General features: G+C 35.8%; 2 protein-coding genes across 2 annotated transcripts in view; one reads left to right on the forward strand and one right to left on the reverse strand.

Annotated features, from left to right (window-relative positions):
* LOC109838849 (glycine-rich protein 5-like) lies at positions 1 to 390 on the forward strand. Its single transcript, XM_020407279.1, has one exon. It carries the CDS (start codon positions 1 to 3, stop codon positions 388 to 390), a length of 390 nt encoding a protein of 129 aa, XP_020262868.1.
* Positions 19538 to 22273, reverse strand: part of LOC109837642 (UPF0160 protein-like) — a 28306-nt gene continuing 25570 nt past the window's right edge. The window contains exon 7 of the mRNA XM_020405970.1: positions 19538 to 20092. Within this exon, the coding sequence (XP_020261559.1) occupies positions 19868 to 20092 (225 nt within the window). The 3' untranslated portion in view covers positions 19538 to 19867. The remainder of the gene's footprint in view (positions 20093 to 22273) is intronic.

Here is a 22273-nt window from a genome sequence, read left to right on the forward strand (position 1 = left end):
ATGGGCGGCTGCTGCGGCGGCGTTGTAGGTGGCGATGGAGCCGACGAAGGTGACGGCGGTTTCGGTGGTGTAGGCAGAGTCTTCGGTGGCGCCTTCGATGGTGGTGATGAGGGTGGGGCCGCTGACGGTGGTCGTGATGGTGGTGGAGTAGGAGCCTTTGGTGGTGACGGTGATGATGGGGGATGTGCTTCTGATGGCGACGGGGTCGGGGATGGGGGCGGAACCTCGGGCGGCGGCGATGGCGAAGGGGTGGCTGATGGAGTAGGAGCCTTGGACGGCGATGGGTGTGGGGATGGGGTTGGTGCTGGGGGCGGAGTCTTGGATGGCGAAGGCGAAGGCGTCGGTGATGGTGTACTAGGAACCTCGTCCGACGGTGATGGCATTCGATAAGGGGCAGGTGACGGGGTAGGAACCGCGGACGGTGATGGGGCAGGGACCACGGAAGGTGACGGCAATGGCGAAGGGCCGGGTGACGGGGTAGGAACCGTGGACGGTGATGGCGACGGAGTCGGTAGTGGGGTAGGGACCACGGAAGGTGACGGCGCGAATAGGCGGCGGGTGACGGGGTCGTGGGATTCTTGGGTAGGAGCGCGGCAGACGTCTTGTGGGGACTCGACGATGCTTTCGGAGCGTGCGTTTTGCGCGTGGAGGCGGAGGCGAGAGAGTGGAGTGGGGACTGCGGCTGGAGTTGCTAGCGAGCTAGAGGCTGAGGGCAGGCACCCCCCCCGGAAAGGCGACGCGAGGGGGCGACCGACGGAGTAGGAATCGCGGACGGCGACGCTGCGAAGGGGGCTGTGTGCATGGCGCTAGTAGCCTCGGACGCGTACTGCGCGACGAGCCGGTGGGCGGTTGGCGAAAGGAGCATCGGACGGTGATGTCGGCGGAGTACGGCGGACGGAGGATTGAATGCGGGCGCATATCTGGCCCGCGGAGTCGTCAGCGTGGTATACGACGGTCTAAGGAGCGGTGCGCCCTGTGAAAAAGCCAGCTGGCGAGGCGGCCTTTTATGTTGGTGGTGAGCGGTGGCAGACGGCGTGGCCAATTTGTGGTGGTACGGCGCCACAGAAGTGCGCGTGAGCTGCTTGGGGCAGCAGCAGCACGCACAGTGCGGTCACCACGAGCGCCACCGAAACTTTGGAGGAGGAGGAGGCCATCGCCTTCAACAACCAAGCTGCAGCGCTGCTTGATCGAGGAGGAGAACGTATTGCTTATGATCCTGGGGCGAAGCTGCTGGGGGGTATTTATGCGAACTTTTAGGGGAGTCCTCGTACACAAAAGCAATTAGGGAGTTGGTTTAAATCTTGGTAGGAAAAGGAGTCCCAACTGGCTGAGACTATTGCCCTCCTTTGTTTAGATGCCCTGTTGGAATCAGAATACCTTTAGGTTTTTTTTTTTTTTTTTTTTTTTTTTTTTTTTTTTTTTTGGGTGGGGTTTTTTTAATCCCCAAATAATAAAAAATAATAATATATTTAAGGATTAGTAAAATCCTCTTTTTCATGTGGGATGTGAGGTGGACTTCAAAAGATTTATACAAATTATAGATTTCAAATTCTAAAAAGTTTAAAACAAACAAAAATATTACAAATTATAGTATTCCAAATCCCAAAATATTGTTGAAACAAACAAAGTTTTAGGAATCTCAACCCATAACAAATTACCTATGGATTTAATTAACCAAGCCGAACGAGTTGTTGCATGTTTGTCTATAGTCTCAGGGTTGCAACGAGGGGACATAAAGTACGGTACTAACAAACACGGAATACATGTTCGAAATTGTCAACATCTCAAACGCACCCAACAACAGATCACTTGAAATCCTTCCTGAGTATACAATAAAAAGAAGTCTGTGGTTTGCTATTCTATTTAGAAAATGACACGCATGCACCTAGTACTGTATATCTTCACCTAGAAATTCTCATTAAATTAAAACTATTTATAATTAGAAAATTCTAATAGTATAATATTAATTTTTTTCTTGATCCTAATCAAATTATAACTATCCTTCGCGCATCTGATCACCATCTTCATGTAAAAATTCTCATCAAATTAAAATTACTCATAACTAAAAATTCTGCCAATCAAATATTAAATATTTACAATACTAATTAAACTGTAACTTCCATAATTAAGAAGATTTAATGATCATGTTTTCAACTCTCTTTTACTTTTATTTTTTCAGTTATTTTTTTCTTTTCTTTTCTTCAATATTTTCGTCTTCCGTTTTCTTCTTATGTCTTTTTCTTCCAACTTTTATTTATTGAATAGTGAATATATATTCGCATGGGTTGATTTGGTTTTTTTTAATTTGTATATCTAATTTATTTGTTCTCTATGAATTCCTTTTTTGTTATGGTTTTTCATCTAAAAAATTTTGAAATTACCCTCATTATAAAATTTAAATTGTACCTGAATTTTGTATTGGATGTTGCTCCTCCAAAAAGTAAATAAACTTTAGTTTGGAGTTTTTCCCCCTATAACGTAAATAACAACATAATCAGAATGGATTTTTTTAGTTTCCCTCACTTAACCTCCTAAATAACTTTTGGTAGAAAAACATCATAATAATGGTGTCTTATATTCGCCATGAATATTCTAAGTATCAATCCGCGCTCTACAAAACCGATCATGGTGCCCTTGATTTACTAATCCTCAGTTCGGTCTCACGCGCGAGCAGGGACGATCTAAGGCGGTCCAAAGGTCGGGATGACAACTTGCGAGACTCGACTAGAAAAGGCGGTGTTGTCGACTTCGCTCGCCAGTTCGAAAGCGGGAAAATACGCCTTGACGCCACTGCCATTAAGCCGACCCGCGCACTTTTAATACTCGACCATGTACGCTTGGCGTACAACCTTCGCGGCCGACTAAACAGGCGGTACTCGTCGACCTCGACAGTTAAGACGAACGTCGAAATGGATGTAGCATCCTCGGACGCGCCCGCCAAAAGTTGGATCGCCATCGATTAAATTATGTCGGCTCGTAAAATTTAATTCTGAATTTGTATTAATTAAAATTGTATTACAAATGCAATAAATCAGGCATTTTACATGAAGCGAATAGAATTGGTTGGCGATCTCGATATCTTGATTTAATGTGGGTTCTTGGTAGCGATAGGATGCCATCACCGATGCTCGTCACGAGTTTAAATTCTCATGGACGATTTGAAACGAGATTGGCCGGGCAAGTTTCCAGCGGTGTGGTAGCAATACTTAAGATGAAGAGTTTTACGATTACAACCCGAAGACTGAATCAAGGCCGAATGTCAAGAGGCAAAAATTCGAATTCTTTTAAATCTCCAAAAAGACGCCGGTTTCCAAAAGAGTTCAAACAAGTGCCAAGAATGTGATCTCAAAGATGATCGCAAAATCAAGTTCAGTGCGAGAGCCTCCCTTTTTCATGTAGCCTAACATGCTATTTATGGCTAAAGGAAGAGTCATGATCAATCCATTAAATTGTGGAAGTGACCAATTCGCACAACAATTATAGTTTGAGGAGTGACGCATAACCATTCCCTAAATCGTGAGAAGTGACTATTCTCACAACTATAGCTGAGGAGAACCATACCCAAATCCCTCAACCAGTGGAAGTGGTTTTAACCACTCAGGCGGATCTAGTCCAAGCTTAGCATAGGGCGAGTAAATGCTCAGACGAGGCTTGCATGTCGAGCTATAGCGAACAGGCGAGGGTTGTCAGGCGAAGCCTCAGGAGTATTCAGGCTGAGCTTAGACCCTGTCGGTGAGCTTTGTTCAACGGCATGCGAAACACTCTCTGCAGGCGAGCGTTGGTTCATGGGCGGCGGAGCTAAGCATTCATTCGAACTAATTTTGGCCAGGATGTGAACTGAACGTGTCAGGCGAGCTCAAGTTCTTTGCTGGGTGAAGTCCACTCTGCGTAGGTGTACTTCGCTTCATCACCTGGGCGAATCAAACGTTCAGGCGAGCTTAGCTTGTTTGATGGCAGGCGAACAAGCAAAATGGGCTTTTGTTATTACGATATTGGAGCATGCCAGCGTGAAGTAATTGCAGGCGAACTTCTCAATTTTGGGATAGGGGAAGGTAATTTTTATTGCCTTAAAATCGTATGATCAAAATCATCAATTACCTCCAACCTCAAAAGCTTATGGCTCATCAGGACCTCATGCGGTACGCGCGCACGCCGCGTCACCAATCACATTAAATACCTGGGTGATTCATTCCCAATCAGTAGCCAACACCTGTAAGTAAACGCGCAATGACCGCACAAATTCGAATCGACCTAAATTACCATTTTCCATTTTAAGATTCGGCTATAAAAGGGGAGTGATGGTGCTGCTTAGGTAAGCAAAAATCTGCCCTAAAGGACTCTGCAAGCTTAACTTCTCCAACTCAAGCTTGATAACAAACTTGACCGTCGAGGAACGCAACTGAGATCCTAACTCGTGACCGTCTTTTATGTTATTCATGGCAAGATGGGTCTATCAGCTCAAGAACAGGTCCGTTGAGAAGTTTGAGAACCGCTAACACCTCACACAATCGGCATAGTAAACTCTCTGTTAGATAAACTAACATCAAAAAAATGGTAATTTATTAATTTTCAACGGTTCTAATTATAATTTTAAGTTTTTCACGGAGGTTTTTACACGAATAAACTTATTCTCTCAATTAAATGGCAATTTATGCATATATAGTTTTTGAGATTTTTTATAGAATATTCTTACTCTTTTGCTCAGGACATTTGGGCCACTGTGGTCTTCTTGTACATAAAAACACAAAACAAAAAAAAGTACTTGGCCCATGGGTAAAATTATTTGGACAGATGGGCCAAATAGTCACGAACCACTGGGGCTACGCGTTGAAACCTAAGGCAGCCCCAACGACACATGGCCAAAATAGTTGTTTTTCTCACCCAAACGGTATTGTTAAGGTCATGGTTTGGCAAAACGTGGTTACAAGCGTTTAGGCTGCCAGGCCCAGGCTTTGGCTTGTGCAAAATGAGTGACCGCACAGGGCCCCAAAAATTAGGGGGCCCGCAAAATATCCCTTCACCTATAATATCTACCATGTTCATTCTACTTCTCAATTGAATCTCGGTCGTTCATTCATATTCAAAACCACTAAAATCCCTTCAAGGCTTAAACCCTCAATCGCCAAAAGCTCAGCCACCGCAAAATCCATCCGACCCCCTCTCCTCTCCGTCTGGACGCGTGCCCCTCCTCTCTTCTGCACAGACAGTCCCCGCGATCGCCGTCACCGGGGAATTACCAGACCTCGCCGCTCGCCTCGCCTCGTCGGCCAAGACGCTCGCCGCTACGCTCGCCTCCGCCAAGCCTTCGGAGCTCGCGACGCGCGGACCCCGTCGCTCGGCTGCCCACTGGGATCGGCCACCAAAACTCGCTGCCTCACACGAACATGATCGCTCAGCTGCCCACGATCGCCAGACATCGCGCTCGTCACCCGCCGAACCCTCGCTTGGCTGGGTGCCCCACTGATCGTCGCCCGCGAAACCCTCGAGGATCATCAAGAGGTAACTCTCCAGAATATGGAGGGGTATGTACAATTTTCTAACTTTATAACTTAAAAAGCAAATTTTTGTTTTTTTTTTTGCTTCAAAATATTGCATCATATATTTAATTTTTAGTTTTTGAAAAAATCCTAATTTTCGGTAGTGCAGGATCAAAATTGGCTATTGATTGAGTGTACAAACAACTGAACCACATTTCTGATAATTGATAAAGAATGTGTTTTTTCACTTCTTGAGGATGCAGAATAGATTTTTTAATGTGTACACCTGTTAAGTCTGTAAATTAAGTTTGCAGCACTGTACTTGTGACACAGCAATATATGTGTTTATTTTGCAGAATTATTAGTCTGATGTTGTTGTCATGACTGGAAAGTCTCGGTCGGGAGTGGATTAATAGTGGTTATTTCTGAAACGTATAACTTAACTGAGATGAACCAGAAGTACTCAACTCTTGTTTCGGCACATATTTTGTTTATTGCAGGATTTGTTAAACTGGTTCCATAAATAAAACTTTTTGGCTCTAAACTTCAGCGGATCAAAGGAGAGTTGGAGACCGACGTCGTCGAAGAAGTCTCTGGTCAGGTTTGTATTGTTCGAATCTTCGGCTTCTTTCAATTTGATTGTAGTATTTATTGTTTTATTATAGAAATGCTCCAAGAAAGTAATCTTTCTGGATATGATAAACGCAAAAAAAAAAGAAAAATTGAACAATTTATCCAAACTCAAAGTGGAGCGCTTGATAAATTAACATTGTAGAGGAAACACAAGATTAGTTGAAAAATCAATTGAAAAAATGAAAAACATTAATGGATTTGGGCTTTGAATGAATATGATAATGAAAATGTTGATGGATCAAAAAGTGAAAAATAGAAAATGATCTGAAAAATGAGAAATCAGAATGAAAATGGAAATGATAATGAAAATGAGAGAAATTAAGAATGAAAATGATAAAAAAGTAAAAATGTGAATCAGAATCAGAAATGAAATGGAATATTGAACAATGAAAATGAAAATGAAAATGAGAATAAGAATGAAAAGAAAAATGAGAATGAAAATGAGAATCAAAATGAAAATGAAATGAAAGTAAAAATGAGATCAGAAATCAGAAAGAAAATGATTATTGACAATGAAAAAGAAAATAAAAAATAAAAATTATTTTAGGCAATGACTAAGCCTAATCAAGTGCGCATGCCATAATTTAAATAATTTATGATCGGGCAAGAATTGGGATAATTTGGACACAAAATCTAGAGATGATTTACTAAAAATGACCCTATAAAAGAATCTATTAGTTCGAAAAAAGATGCCTAAAGATAAATTAGGAAGATGTTTATCTTACAGCATTTTAGCACTAGGCATTTATCAATTGGAGAGAAATGGCGATAGGGAATGGTTAGTTTATTCAAAAGATATCGATAAAAGTATTCTATTTTGTTGTAAATGTTTAAAAGATGGTTTTAAGAAAGTTTTTAATAAATGAAGGTTTAATATTGGCAACATCTTAGTGCTAGGCTTAAAGATCAATGAAACAACGTAATGAAGCACATCCATTAACATGAGTAGCTTTGGCTTGATTTACGCAATAAGATTTAAAGAAAAATAAAACAATCGATAAAATATTTCCCCCCCCAAAAAAGAGAAAGCAAATTAATAAAGAGAAGGAACATTGGAAGAAAGTAATTACAAAGAATAAATTTAGTTGTTAAAATATCTTGCTAAACATAACTTGGCAATTTCGAGGAACAAATGAGAGAATTTATCAAAATAATAATGGAAATTTTTTAGGCCTAATTGAAATGATTGCAAGAATGGGAAATCCGGTAAATGAAAGAACATTGTTCGACGTATTAACCATAAGATGAATATTCATTTATCATTATCTGGTCCATAGCATGTCAATAATGAATTGATAAGTATGTTACTTCTAAAATCAAATGTGTAAATAGTTTAAAAATTAAAGAAGCTAAATATTTTTTAGTAATACTTGATTCTGTACTCCGGATGCAAGTCACCAAGAACAAATGACTTTAAAATATTACGATGTGTCGATATTCTACAAGCCCGATAAAAATAGAAAGAATTTTTTGTAGAAATTTTAAAAAAATATAATGATACAGTCTCGACAAGGAATTTTGAAGAATTGCAAAATATCTAAAAAAGGATCTTAAATCTTGATATTGAATAAGTAACGAGGTCAAGGGTATGTATAAATGGGTGTAATATGAAAGGGAGACAGCCAATGGTACAAAGAAAATTACTTGATATAAATCCTAGAACATTATACACTGCCTTGTGGGTTGTCATAGTCTAATGTTAACACTTTGTGATATGGAAATGTTGGTGGTAAAGCAAAAGACTTTTTTGGTGATAGCAATGTATTTATAGCATTATTTTCTCACTCAAGACAAAACGATGGCAAAATTTTGATAAATAAATGTAAAAAGGTTTAACGTGTGAAGGCCCATTGTCGGCTACACGTTGGGAAAAGCATATTGAATAGCGTTAAAGGCAATTAGATCGCAAAACGCTTGAAATAAAGAGAAGCAACTATTCAGTTAGAGCAGAAACTGATAATGACTGATAAAAATAAAGAAGTGAAGCATATTCCTTTAGGCAACACATGGAATTAAAATGTTTAATTTTTATTAAGTATGATTATTTGGTATAGTATATTGTTTACTGTTAACGTAATTAGCAAATTTTACAATCTAAAGACAATGTTTATAGATATTGCTATAGATCAAGTAAAAGGAGTTTAATTTAGGCTTTTTTGAGGATTAATATAGAGAAGTTGGGCTCACAGCAAGCTATGACAATTGCTAAAAGAAATGCAACTGAAAATGGAAATTGATTCTGTAATTTCAAAGTAAAACGTCAATCCGTGAAAAAAGACAATTTGATGAGAAATGTTAATGAGGATACAACACAATCAAGCTGGAAGAATCTTTAGAATCAAATTATTTTTTGTAATAATTGTAGATCAAGCTATTGGTTCACTAAAGGAAAGGTTGAGCAAAGTATAAAGTATTGAAGATATTTTTGGATTTTGTTTGGTTCAGAAAAGTTAAATTCATTAGATGATTAATAATTTGAAAGGGCATGTTGTGAATATATCTTTAAAATTGTTCTAAAATATAAAACATTTTTCTGATCTTGATGGGAAAGATTTATTTGGAGAACTAAAAATCTTACTGAAATATTTTACCAAAGAAACAAAGATGGCTATTGATAACTGATTTCTTAAATACAAATTGTTTCCAAATGCAGTGCATTGCTTAAGAATATTATTGACTATACATGTTCACAGTCGTATCTGCAGAAAGAAGTTTTTCAAAATTATAAATTATTAAAATCTTATCTGAGATCGACCATGTCACAAGAAAGACTAAATGGGCTAGCTTTGATTCCATTGAAATGATTTATAGATAAAATTGATGTTAAAAGGCTTAATTAAATGATTTACAGCTAAAAATGCAAGAGGACTAATTTTTCGATGATAAACTTTTTGATGCTAAAGGCTTCGGATGTCCTCTTATGAAGGTAAGCAACGGATACAAAGGAAACATAATATGCAAGTATTTCTTACTATGGACCTATTTGCTCTATTGAAAAGATTTATTAAGATGAGATTCACATGCATTTATCCTAATCAGTAACATTTTATTCAGTGTGACGCGAAGAGATGAAGAATGGACAATAGCACTTGAAAAGTTATGTTTAAAACTACCAGATGTAAAAAAAATCAAGGTAATATTTTAATGTCTGATCAGTAATAATTTTTCCGCTAGCATTTTAGGGATTCCAAATTGAAAATTATTGATATTTTGTATATAGAGGAAGGGCAATGTGTTTACTTTTCGCACAAGGGCCTCTAAAATCTCAGAACCGCCCTACGAGGCTGCCATTATTTATAGTAGTGGAATTAGAATTAAAACATAATCCTCAGTGATAATTTCGAAGAATAAATGTATAAGCCAATTTGCGTATTCTTATATATAAAGGGATAACTATGTAAAAGAGAGAATTAAAATTAAAATTAATATCCAGAATTTTTAAAACTCTTAAAATAAAGAAGAGATTGGACGATTACAGTTTTTTAGAGGGTTGTTAATGTATTTTAGATTAAAGGAGTTTTTTTGTAGTTTTGAAATTTCCCTTTAAAATTTGGGAGGGCCAATCACAATCTTTTTTTTACATCTTTAATTATTAGAATAATTATAATTTATTAAGATTAAAAAATAATTTGATATTAGGACTTTCTATTTTTTTAATGTATAATAATTTTTTTTTAAATTATGAATATGAATAGTTTTAATTTGATGAAATTCTTAAGAAAGATAATATTAGTTATACACATGTCAAGTTTTCTAATAGATTGCAGGATCTTATTGAGAAGGTAACACGTGAAAATTTTTTTGGTATGGCATGGCTCTTTTGGTGCCTTTAAAAAAATAGCTTAAGCACTTTCTCTTTACTATATAAAGTAGGATAAATGTTTATCGTTATCATTTAAAGACACATGCATAGTTTCTTTCAAAAATTATGATTATATATATACTAAAATATGTGAAATATGTGAAATTACAAGTACTTAGAACTTTATATGTACATATTATATTCTAAAGCTCTTTTCAATTTATATTAGACGGCAAATACGTGAATGATAAAAAAAAAATTTCCCCCAAAAAAAAATTTTTACTGACCTGCAAAGATAACTTAGAAACGAAGGCTAGATAAGATAAAACATGATAGGTAACATTAAAAAAAATCGACTTACCTGTGCTAGATAACACGTTGTTACGAGGAAAATGCGAAATTAGTGTATTCCCGAGGATTTAACTAGCATCGACGCAAGTTATGAATTGATAGATCCGCAGAATCATGTAAGTTCTTGGTAAATTGCCTCTCTCTCTCTCTCATCGTCTCTCTCTCATCTCTCTCCTCTCTTTCCTATGCTATCTATCTATCTATATATATATATATATTATATATATATATATAATATATATATATTATATAATATATATATATTATAATATTATATATATATATCAAAGAACCAATACAAATATATCCCGATAATTTAAACGGTAGCAATCAAACTCATATATTCTTAGTAACAACAATATAGCCTTGTGGGACAAAACCATGCACATCACAAGCTGGAGTGCGATATACTCCTCAAAACCCAGGCAAAACATACTGAAAGCATAATTTACGTCCAGTAAAACGCCCAAAAAGAAACCTGTACGTGAGAGAAAAGCTTCACTAACCTCAAGATTCCACGAGGAACAACTACTTGAGGCAAAACAAGAAACCTGAATTTGCAAGATTTTAAGAATCCAATACTCTCTTTTTTTCTTTTTCTTGTTTTTGTCTCACTACCTCACTATCCTCGCAGATTCTATAGGAGAATTAACCCTGAGACGTTCCGTGCATTCCACGGGGGGTGCACAAGAAGCTTTTACATTGTCCTTCTCAAAATAAATAAATAAACAAATACATAAACATGCAAATTAAAATCTGGAGTAGAATAACCTTCAATTCAACTATGTTAAGCAATTTTTCATGCATGAAAAAATGCAATAGCAAAAACAAGAAATAGACCATGGCTTAATTAGAAAATGTAAGCTGTCGTGTCATTGATATATCCGATCATATATAAAAATAATTACAAATTCTGAATTTTACATCTAAATAGCATTCGTTTTCCATTTAATGTTAGAAATAGATAGCAAGACAGAAGAAGCATAGGTTTTAAAAATGATAGATGAAAGAACATCATTAGTAACCATGTACATTGTTGAACAAAAACTATACGCCTGGATAAAAGCAATGCTTGCTAGCAAGCAGAAGGGCATATCCTTGTAGTAGGCAATTGACTCTCTCGAAATAAAGCTTCCTTCAATTTGCATTCGACTCAAATACAGAAAATATATTTCTCATTTAAGAAGATTTTAAATTTAAGAGCAGCTTTTGGCCATGGCTAAGGCTCCATCGTAAGTTTGATTCGCCGAGACCAATGAAAAATTCCGCTCATATGAACAAAAGACAGCATCCAGAAATACGCAGCCTCTTTGAAAGATTTCATCACTCCTGCCAGGCCCTCGCAAGGCAGTGGGAGAGGTCTTTTCGGCTCTCAAATTTATCTGGAGTAACCGCAACTGCTTGCACTCGCCATTGTTTGCTCTATCGTCCTGAAATAATACATTCAAACATTAGAAGACGTTTTTTTTGGGTGGGGTAGGTGGGTGGGTGGGGGGGGGCTTCTGCTGCATTGACATGTCCTCGCGAAGCCGACTAAACAGGCGGTACTCGTCGACCTCCAGTAAGACGAGTCGAAAGGATGTACATCCTCGAGCCCCCCGCCAAAAGTTGATTGCCATCGCATTAAATGTATGTCGGTCGTAAAATTTAATTCTGAATTTGTATTAATTAAAATTGTATTACAAATCAATAAATCGCATTTTACATAGAAGCGAATAGAATTGGTTCGATCTCTCCTTGTTTAATGTGGGTTCTTTGGTAGCGATAGGATGCCTCACTCGATGCTCGTGCCGAGTTTAATTCTCTTGGACGATTTGAACGAGATTGCGGGCAAGTTTCAGCGTGTGGTAGATACTTAAGATGAAGAGTTCGATCACCCGAACTTGGAATCAAGGCCGAATGCTCAAGAGGCAAAATTCGATTCTTTTATCTCCCAAAAGACCGGTTGCCAAAAGAGTTCCAACAAGATGCCAAGAATGTGATCTCAAAGATGATCCAAAATCAAGTTCAGTGCGAGAGCCCTCCCCTTTTTCATGTAGCCTAACATGGCTATTTATGGCTAAGGAGAGTCATGATCAATCCATTAAATTGTGGGAAGTGACCATTCACACAATTATAGTTGAGGAGGACCATAACCATTCCCTTAAATCGTGAGAAGTGACTATTCTCACAACTATAGCTGAGGAGAACCATACCCAAATCCCTCAAACCGTGGGAAGTGGTTTTAACCACTCAGGCGAGCTAGGCAAGCTTGCAAGCGAGTTAAATGCTCAGACGAGCTTGCAGTCGAGCTAGGCGAACAGGCGAGGTTGTCAGGCGAACCTCAGGAGTATTCAGGCGAGCTTAGACCCTGTCGGTGAGCTTGGTTCACGCATGCGAACCTCCTGCAGGCGAGCTTGGTTCATGCGGGCGAGCTAAGCATTCATTCGAACTAATTTGCCAGGTGGTGAACTGAACGTTCAGGCGAGCTCAGTTCTTTCTGGGTGAAGTCCACTGCGTAGGTGAACTTCGCTTCACCTGCGAAGTCAAACGTTCAGGCGAGCTTAGCTTGTTTGATGCAGGCGAACAAGCAAAATGGGCTTTGTTATTACGATATTGAGCATGCAGGTGAAGTATTGCAGGCGAACTTCTCAATTTTGGGATAAAGGTAATTTTTATTGCCTAAAATGTATGATCAAAATCATCATTACTCCAACCTCAAAAGACTTTATGGCTCATCGGACCTCATCGGTACCGCGCACGCCGCGTCACCATCACATTAAATACCTGGGTGATTCATTCCCTCAGTAGCCAACACCTGTAAAGTAAACGCCAATGAAGCCGCCAATTCGACTCGACCTAAATTACCATTTTTCCCTTTTAGATCGGCTATAAAAGGGGAGTGATGGTGCTGCTTATGGTAAGCAAAATCTGCCCTAAAGGACTCTTGCAAGCTTAACTTCTCCACTCAAGCTTGATACAAACTTGACCGTCGGAGGAACCACTGGAGATCCTAACTCTGACCTCTTTTATGTTATTCATGTGCAAGATGGGTCTATCAGCTCAAGAACAGGTCGTCTGAAGAAGTTTGAGAACCCTAACACCTCACACAATCCATAGATAAACTCTCTGTTAGATAAACTAACATCAAAAAAATGGTAATTTATTATTTTCAACGTTCTATATAATTTTAAGATTTTTCAGGAGGTTTTACACGAATAACTTATTCTTCTCAATTAAATGCATTTATGCATATATAGTTTGATTATAGAATATTCTTACTCTTTTCTTCAGGACATTTGGGCCACTCCTCTTGTACATAAAAACACAAACAAAAAAAGTACTTGCCCCAATGGGTAAAATTATTTGGACAGATGGCCAAATAGTCAGAACCACTGGGGCTACCGTTGAACCTAAGGCAGCCCCAACGACACATGCCAAAATAGTTGTTTTCTCAACCCAAACGGTATTGTTAAGGTCATGGTTTGCCAAACTGGTTACAGCGGTTTAGGCTGCCCAGGCCCGGCTTTGGGCTGTGCAAAATGAGTGACCGCACAGGGCCCCCAAAAATTAGGGGCCCCAAAATATCCCTTCACCTATAATATCTACTGTTCATTCTACTTCTCAATTGAATCTCGGTCGTTCATTCATATTCAAAAACCCTAAAATCCCTTCAAGGCTTAAACCCTCAATCCCAAAAGCTCAGCCCCCAAAATCCACTGAGCCCCTCTCCTCCGTCTGGACCGTCTCTGCTGCCCACGATCGCCGCCGCCGAACCCTCGAGGATCATCAGGTAACTCTCCAGATTGGAGGTGGTATGTACAATTTTCTAACTTTATAACTTAAAGCAATTTTTTGTTTTTTTTTTCTTTCAAAATTTGCATCAATATTGTAATTTTTAGTTTGCAAAAAAAATCCCTAATTTCGGTAGTGCAGGATCAAATTGCTATTGATGAGTGTACAACCACTGAACCACATTTCTGATAATTGATAAAGAATGTGTTTTTCACTTTCTTGAGTGCAAATAGATTTTTAATGTGTACACTTTAAGTCTGTAAATTAGTTTGCACACTGTACTTGTGAACACAACATATATGTGTTATTTTGCTAGAATTATTAGTCTGATGTTTGTTGTCATGACTGGAAGTCTCGGTCGGGAGTGATTAATAGGTGGTTATTTCTGAATCGTTAAACTTAACTGAGATGACCAGAAGTAACTCTTGTTTCGCCCATATTTTTTGTTATTGCAGGATTTGTTAAACTGGTTCCTAATAAACTTTTTGGCTCTTAAACTTCAGGGATCAAGGAGAGTTGGAGACACGTCGTCGAAGAAGTCTCGGTCAGGTTGTATTGTTCCGAATCTTTCGGCTTCTTTCAATTTGATTGTAGTATTTATTGTTTTATTATAGAAATGCCTCCAAGAAAGTATCTTTCTGGATATGATAAACGCAAAAAAAAAAGAAAAATTGAACAATTTATCCAAACTCAAAGTGGAGCGCTTGATAAATTCATTGTTAGAGAAACACAAGATTTAGTTGAAAAATCAATTAAAAATGATAACATTAATGATTTGGGCTTGAATGAATATGATAATGAAAATGTTGATGATCAAAGTAAAAACATTAATGATTTGGGCTTGAATGAATATGATAATGAAAATGTTGATGATCAAAGTAAAAATAAAAATGATAATGAAAATGAGAATCAGAATGAAAATGGATAATGAAAATGTTGATGATCAAAGTAAAAATAAAAATGATAATGAAAATGAGAATCAGAATGAAAATGGAAATGATAATGAAAATGAGAATCAGAATGAAAATGATAATAAAAGTAAAAATGTGAATCAGAATCAGAATGAAAATGATATTGACAATGAAAATGAAAATGAAAATGAGAATCAGAATGAAAATGAAAATGAGAATGAAAATGAGAATCAAAATGAAAATGAAAATGAAAGTAAAAATGAGAATCAGAATCAGAATGAAAATGATATTGACAATGAAAATGAAAATAAAAATAAAAATATTTTAGGCAATGAACAACCTAATCAGTCCATGCTCATGAATTTAAATATTTATGATCCAAGAACTTGGGATAATTTGGACACAAAATCTAGAGATATATTACTTAAAAATGACCCTATAAGAGATCTATTAGTCGAAAAAGATCCTAAAGATAAATTAGGAAGATGTTTTTCTTCAGCATTTTACACTAGGCATTTATCAAATGGAGAGAAATGCGATAGGGAATGGTTAGTTTATTCAAAAGATATCGATAAAGTATTCTATTTTTGTTGTAAATTGTTTAAAAATGGTTTTAAGAAAAGTTTTTTAATAAATGAAGGATTTAATGATTGGCAACATCTTAGTGCTAGGCTTAAAGAACATGAAACAACTAATGAACACATCATTAACATGAGTACTTGGCTTGATTTACGCATAAGATTAAAGAAAAATAAAACAATCGATAAAAATATTCAAGAGCAAATTAATAAAGAGAAGGAACATTGGAAGAAAGTATTACAAAGAATAATTTATGTTGTTAAATATCTTGCTAAACATAACTTGGCATTTCGAGGAACAAATGAGAGAATTTATCAAAATAATAATGGAAATTTTTTAGGCCTAATTGAAATGATTGCAGAATGGGATCCGGTAATGCAAGAACATGTTCGACGTATTAACCATGATGAAATTCATTATCATTATCTTGGTCATAGCATTCAAAATGAATTGATAAGTATGTTAGCTTCTAAAATCAAATGTGTAATAGTTTAAAAAATTAAAGAAGCTAAATATTTTTTAGTAATACTTGATTGTACTCCGGATGCAAGTCACCAAGAACAAATGACTTTAATATTACGATGTGTCGATATTTCTACAAGCCCGATAAAAATAGAAGAATTTTTTGTAGAATTTTTAAAAGTAAATGATACATCTCGACAAGGAATTTTTGAAGAATTGCAAAATATACTAAAAGCTCTTAATCTTGATATTGATAATGTACGAGGTCAAGGGTATGATAATGGGTGTAATATGAAAGGGAGACACCAATGTGTACAAAGAAAATTACTTGATATAAATCCTAGAACATTATACACGCCTTGTGGTTGTCATAGTCTTAATTTAACACTTTGTGATATGGAAAATTGTTGTGGTAAAGCAAAAGACTTTTTTGGAGTGATACAATGTATTTATACATTATTTTCTCACTCAACAAAACGATGGCAAATTTTGATAAATAATGTAAAAGGTTTAACTGTGAAGCCATTGTCGGCTACACGTTGGGAAAGCCATATTGAAAGCGTTAAAGCAATTAGATTCCAAACGCTTGAAATAAGAGAAGCACTACTTCAGTTAGCAGAAACTGATAATGACTCTAAAATAAGAAGTGAAGCATATTCTTTAGCAACACATGGAATTAAAATTTTAAATTTTTATTAAGTATGATTATTTGGTATGATATATTGTTTACTGTTAACTTAATTAGCAAATTTTTACAATCTAAAGACATGTTTATAGATATTGCTATAGATCAAGTAAAAGGATTAATTAGGTTTTTTGAGGATTAATATAGAGAAGTTGGGCTCACACAAGCTATGACAATTGCTAAAGAAATTGCAACTGAAATGGAAATTGATTCTGTATTTCAAGTAAAACGTCAAATCCGTAGAAAAAGACAATTTGATGAGAATGTTAATGAGGATACAACACAATCAGCTGAAGAATCTTTTAGAATCAATTATTTTTTGTATATTGTAGATCAAGCTATTGGTTCACTAAAGAAAAGGTTTGAGCAGTATAAAGTATATGAAGATATTTTTGGATTTTTGTTTGGTTCAGAAAAGTTAAATTCATTAGATGATAATAATTTGAAAGCATGTTGTGATAATCTTAAAATTGTTCTAAAATATAAAACATTTTCTGATCTTGATGGGAAAGATTTATTTGGAGAACTAAAAATCTTACGAAATATTTTACCAAAAGAAACAAAGATGGCTATTGATATACTGAATTTCTTAAAAATACAAAATTGTTTTCCAAATGCATGCATTGCTTATAGAATATTATTGACTATACATGTTACAGTCGTATCTGCAGAAAGAAGTTTTTCAAAATTAAAATTATTAAAATCTTATCTGAGATCGACCATGTCACAAGAAAGACTAAATGGGCTAGCTTTGATATCCATTGAAAATGATTTTATAGATAAAATTGATGTTAAAGGCTTAATTAATGATTTTGCTAGCTTTGATATCCATTGAAAATGATTTTATAGATAAAATTGATGTTAAAGGCTTAATTAATGATTTTACAGCTAAAAATGCAAGGAGGACAATTTTTCGATGATACTTTTTGATGCTAAAGGCTTCGATGTCTCTTATGAAGGTAAGCACGGATACAAAAGGAACATAATATGCAAGTATTTCTTACTATGGACTATTTGCTCTATTGGAAAGATTTATTAAGATGAGATTACATGCATTTATCTAATCAGTAACATTTTATTCAGGTGACCGAAGAGATGAAGAATGGACAATAGCACTTGAAAAGTATGTTAAAGACTATCCAGATGTAAAAAAATCAGGTAATATTTTAATGTCTGAAGTATGTTAAAGACTATCCAGATGTAAAAAAATCAGGTAATATTTTAATGTCTGATCAGTAATATTTTTTCCCTAGCATTTTAGGGATTCAAATTGAAAATTATTGATATTTTGTATATAGAGAAGGGCATGTGTTTACTTTTCGCACAGGGCCTCTAAAATCTCAGAACCGGCCCTGAGGCTGCCCATATTTATAGTAGTGAATTAGAATTAAAAACATAATCCTCAGTGATAATTTCGAAAGAATAAATGTATAAGCCATTTGTATTCTTATATATAAAAGGGATAACTATTGTAAAAGAGAGATTAAAATTAAAATTAATTCAAATTTTAAAACTCTTAAATAAAGAGAGATTGACGATTAACAAGTTTTTTAGAGGGTTGTAATGTAATTTTTAGATTTAAAGGAGGTTTTTTTGTAGTTTTTGAAATTTACCCTTTAAAAATTTGGGAGGGCCACATCACAATTTTTTTACATCTTTTAATTATTAGATAATTATAATTTAATTAAGATTAAAAATAATTTGATTATTAGGACTTTCTATTTTTTTATGTATATAATTTTTTTAATTATGAATATGAATAGTTTTAATTTGATGAGAATTCTTAGAAAGATAATATTAGTTATACACATGTCATTTTCTAATAGGATTGCAGGATCTTATTGAGAAGGTAACACGTGAAAATTTTTTTGGTATGCATGGCTCTTTTTGGTGCCTTTAAAAATAGCTTAGCACTTTCTCTTTACTATATAAAGTAGGATAAAATGTTTATCGTTATACATTTTAACACATGCATAGTTTCTTTCAAAAATTATGAATTATATATAACTAATATGTGAAATATGTGAAATTACAGTACTTAGAACTTTATATGTACATATTATATTCTTAGCTCTTTTCCAATTTATATTAGACCAAACGTGAAATGATATTCAAAATTACTACCTGCAAAGATAACTTAGAAACGAAGGCTAGATAAGATAAAAACATGATAGGTAAACATTAAAAAAAAATCAGACTTACCTGTGCTAGATAACACTTGTACGAGGAAATGCGAAATTAGTGTATTCCCAGGATTTACTATCATGACCAAGTTATAATTGATATCCGCAGAATCATGTAAGTTTCTTGTAAATTGTCCCCTAAAGAACCAATACAAATAATACCCGGATAATTTAAACGGTAGCAATCAACTCATATATTCTAGTAACAACAATATACCTCTTGTGGGACAAAAACCATGCACATCACAAGCTGAGTGCATATCACTCCTCAACCAGGCTAAAATCATACTGAAAGCATAAATTTACGTCCAGTAAACCCAAAAGAAACCTGTACGTGAGAGAAGAGCTTCACTAACCTCAAGATTCCACGGAGAACAACTCTTGAGGCAAACCAGAAACCTGAATTTGGCAGGATTTTAAGAATCCAATACTCTCTTTTTTTTCTTTTTCTTTTTTTGTCTTCACTAACCTCACTATCCTCCAGATTCTTATAGAGAATTAACCCTGAGACGTTCGTCATTCACCACAAGAAGCTTTTACTTGTCTTCTCAAAATAAATAAATAAACAAATACATAAACATCAAATTAAAATCTGGAGTAGAATTAACCTTCAATTTCAACTATGTTACAAATTTTTCATCATGAAAAATGCAATAGCAAAAACAAGAAATAGACCATGCTTAATTTAGAAACATGTAAGCTTCGTGTCATTGATATATCCATCATATATAAAAATATTACAATTCTGAAGTTTTACATCTAAATAGCATTTCGTTTTCATTTAAATGTTAGAAAATAATAGCAGAAGAAGCATAGGTTTAAATGATAATGAAAGATACATCATTAGTACCATGTCATTGTTGAACAAAACTAACGCCTGGATAAAAGCAATGCTTTGCTAGCAGCAGAAGGGCATATCCTTGTATGTAGGCATTGACTTCTCTCGAATAAAGCTCCTTCAATTTGCATTCGACTCAAATAAGAAAATATATTTCTCAATTTAAGAAGATTTAAAATTTAAGAGCAGCTTTGGCCATGGCTAAGGCTCCATCGTAAGTTTGATTCCCACCAATGAATCCGCTCATATGAACAAAGACACATCCAGAAATACCAGCCTCTTTTGAAAGATTTTCATCTCTCAGGCCCCTCCAAGGCAGTGGGAGAGGTTTTCGGCTCTCAAATTTATCTGGAGATACCGCAACTGCTTGCACTCGCCATTGTTTGCCTCTATCGTCCTGAAATAATACATTCAAACATTAGAAGACGTTTTTTGTGCATAATGGATAGAACAATAATATACACATAGATATACATGGGAGCAGGACTAGTATCAAATATGCTAACAAATATCTAATACAACTCTTTTAATGAAACTAGGTTGCATACTCTAAAATGTCACACCTCAAGCCCATGGGTCTGTTGGCGCGTTACAAGTCGTGGATCCCACTAAGTATAGTGTGTTGTCTGGCTCGAATCACCACCAAAATCAACTAACCAATGCTACACTTGAGTCTTTGATTTTATCTATATAAACCATTTAATCTCCCACATACCCACCAATGTTGGACTAAAGTCACTTGGGGCATGACAATCATCCCACCTTAAATACGTGACGTCCTCGTCACGACATGAAAATTGGCACATCCCAGTATCACCGTCAAGTGACGTGAACTCTAGAGGTGGCTCCCATAGCACTCACACGGTATAGTACTTAGCCCCCCACAGCACTTAGCTCCACATTTTCGGCTGGCAAACTGCTCTGCTACTATTTGTAACAACCTAAGCAAACAAGCGCGGTGTAAGTCATAGGATCCACCGAGTATAGCGTGTTATTTTGCTCGAACCACTGTCAAAATCAACTAGCTAATGCTATACTTGAACCTTTGGCTTAATCTATATAAACCATTTAATATCACACATACCCACCGAAAAGGGACTAAAGTCACTGGAGGCATAACATAGATCTATCGCATCGTACTCTAATTACTTGTGAGCTTTGTGTTTTATACATTAGCTTGATAAACTTCTAAGGATTTTTTGTATATATACCCCTTAAATCACGTGTATTTGCTAAACTATCCCCTAATTCTCAGTTTTTACAAAACTACCTCCCAAATCATCAAATTTGAAAATAAAATAACACACAAATGGCCATCAACTTGATAGATTAATTTGTAATTGCAATATAAAAAATATCAAAGAAAAAAATTATAATTTTTACGCACCATATCCAACGAAGTTAGTGATCAGTGGATTAGGAGATATTTTTTCCACAGTTGATGATGGGGGATAGCTTGCCAGATATTAAGATTTGGAGGATAGGTTTGCAAATATGCATAATTTAAGTGGTATATATATAAAATAGCCCAACTTAGAAATATTATTTGTCTCTTGACATAGACATGTTACAACGCTGAAGTTTTACTCCAAAATAACGCACCATTTGCTTATAGTTAAATGTAATTACAAGCATGTGACTTTTATGTCTAAATAATAGTGAAAGTTGGCATCAGAGATAGTACAATGTAATTTGTTGCACAAAATTACAATATTATTGTTGAACAAAACCAACATTTAGACAGAAGGATGCTTCAATTGCTTTTCTAGCAGCAGAACTGCATTCCTTTGTAGTGAAGACATTTATTTTTATACTATAAAGCTCCTCCAATTTGCACTCAGAACAAACAGGAAAACATGACTTCTGGGCAGGTTCAGCAGTCATTAACATCTGATACGCAGCTCTAGCATGGCTAAGGATCCATCGTAAGTTTGATTTACACCGATGTATCCGCTCATGTGAGCAAATACACATCCAGGAATACCAGACTATTTTGAAAGATCTTCATCTTTCAAGCCCCTCCAAGGCAATGGGAGAGGTTGTCGGCTCTCAAATTTATCCGGTGATATTGCAACTGCTTGCACTAACCAATTTTTGCTTCTATCTTCCTATAATTATATAATCAAACCTTAAAAAAAGAATTATTTTCTATGTCTTCTTCAGCATTGGATATTGAAGTTGAACATGTCTGATTGTAATTTATGGAGACAAAAATAACAAATACATAGATATCGAAGGAAGCAGGATTAGAATCACCATTTTCCATAAAGCTGTATATAATATTTTAAATGAGACTAGTTTGCAAACTTGATATGTGTTGTACCATATACTTCAATTTATTTTTTACCTTCATGTTTTACGGGAAAAAATTTCCACATCAAAGTCACAAACAAGCACCCAGAGGCACACGAACATGAATGCGACAGATACATGGTTGACCATTCTTTTTTTTTCTTTTAAGTTGCAAATCCACTTTCTCCACTTAGACTCCTATCGTTAGACAGGTTAAAGACAAGCATGGAGAGGCGCAGGGGGTGAATAGCGTTTCAATTTGGATTCTCAGTTTTTTCAACTACTC

Source organism: Asparagus officinalis, chromosome 4 (genome assembly GCF_001876935.1).
Source record: "Asparagus officinalis chromosome 4, Aspof.V1, whole genome shotgun sequence".
Taxonomy (NCBI): Eukaryota; Viridiplantae; Streptophyta; class Magnoliopsida; order Asparagales; family Asparagaceae; genus Asparagus; species Asparagus officinalis.

What these genes read in the sequence shown, in the direction of transcription:
- LOC109838849 (XM_020407279.1), top strand. Translation starts at nt 1, where the DNA reads ATGGGCGGCTGCTGCGGCGGCGTTGTAGGTGGCGATGGAGCCGACGAA.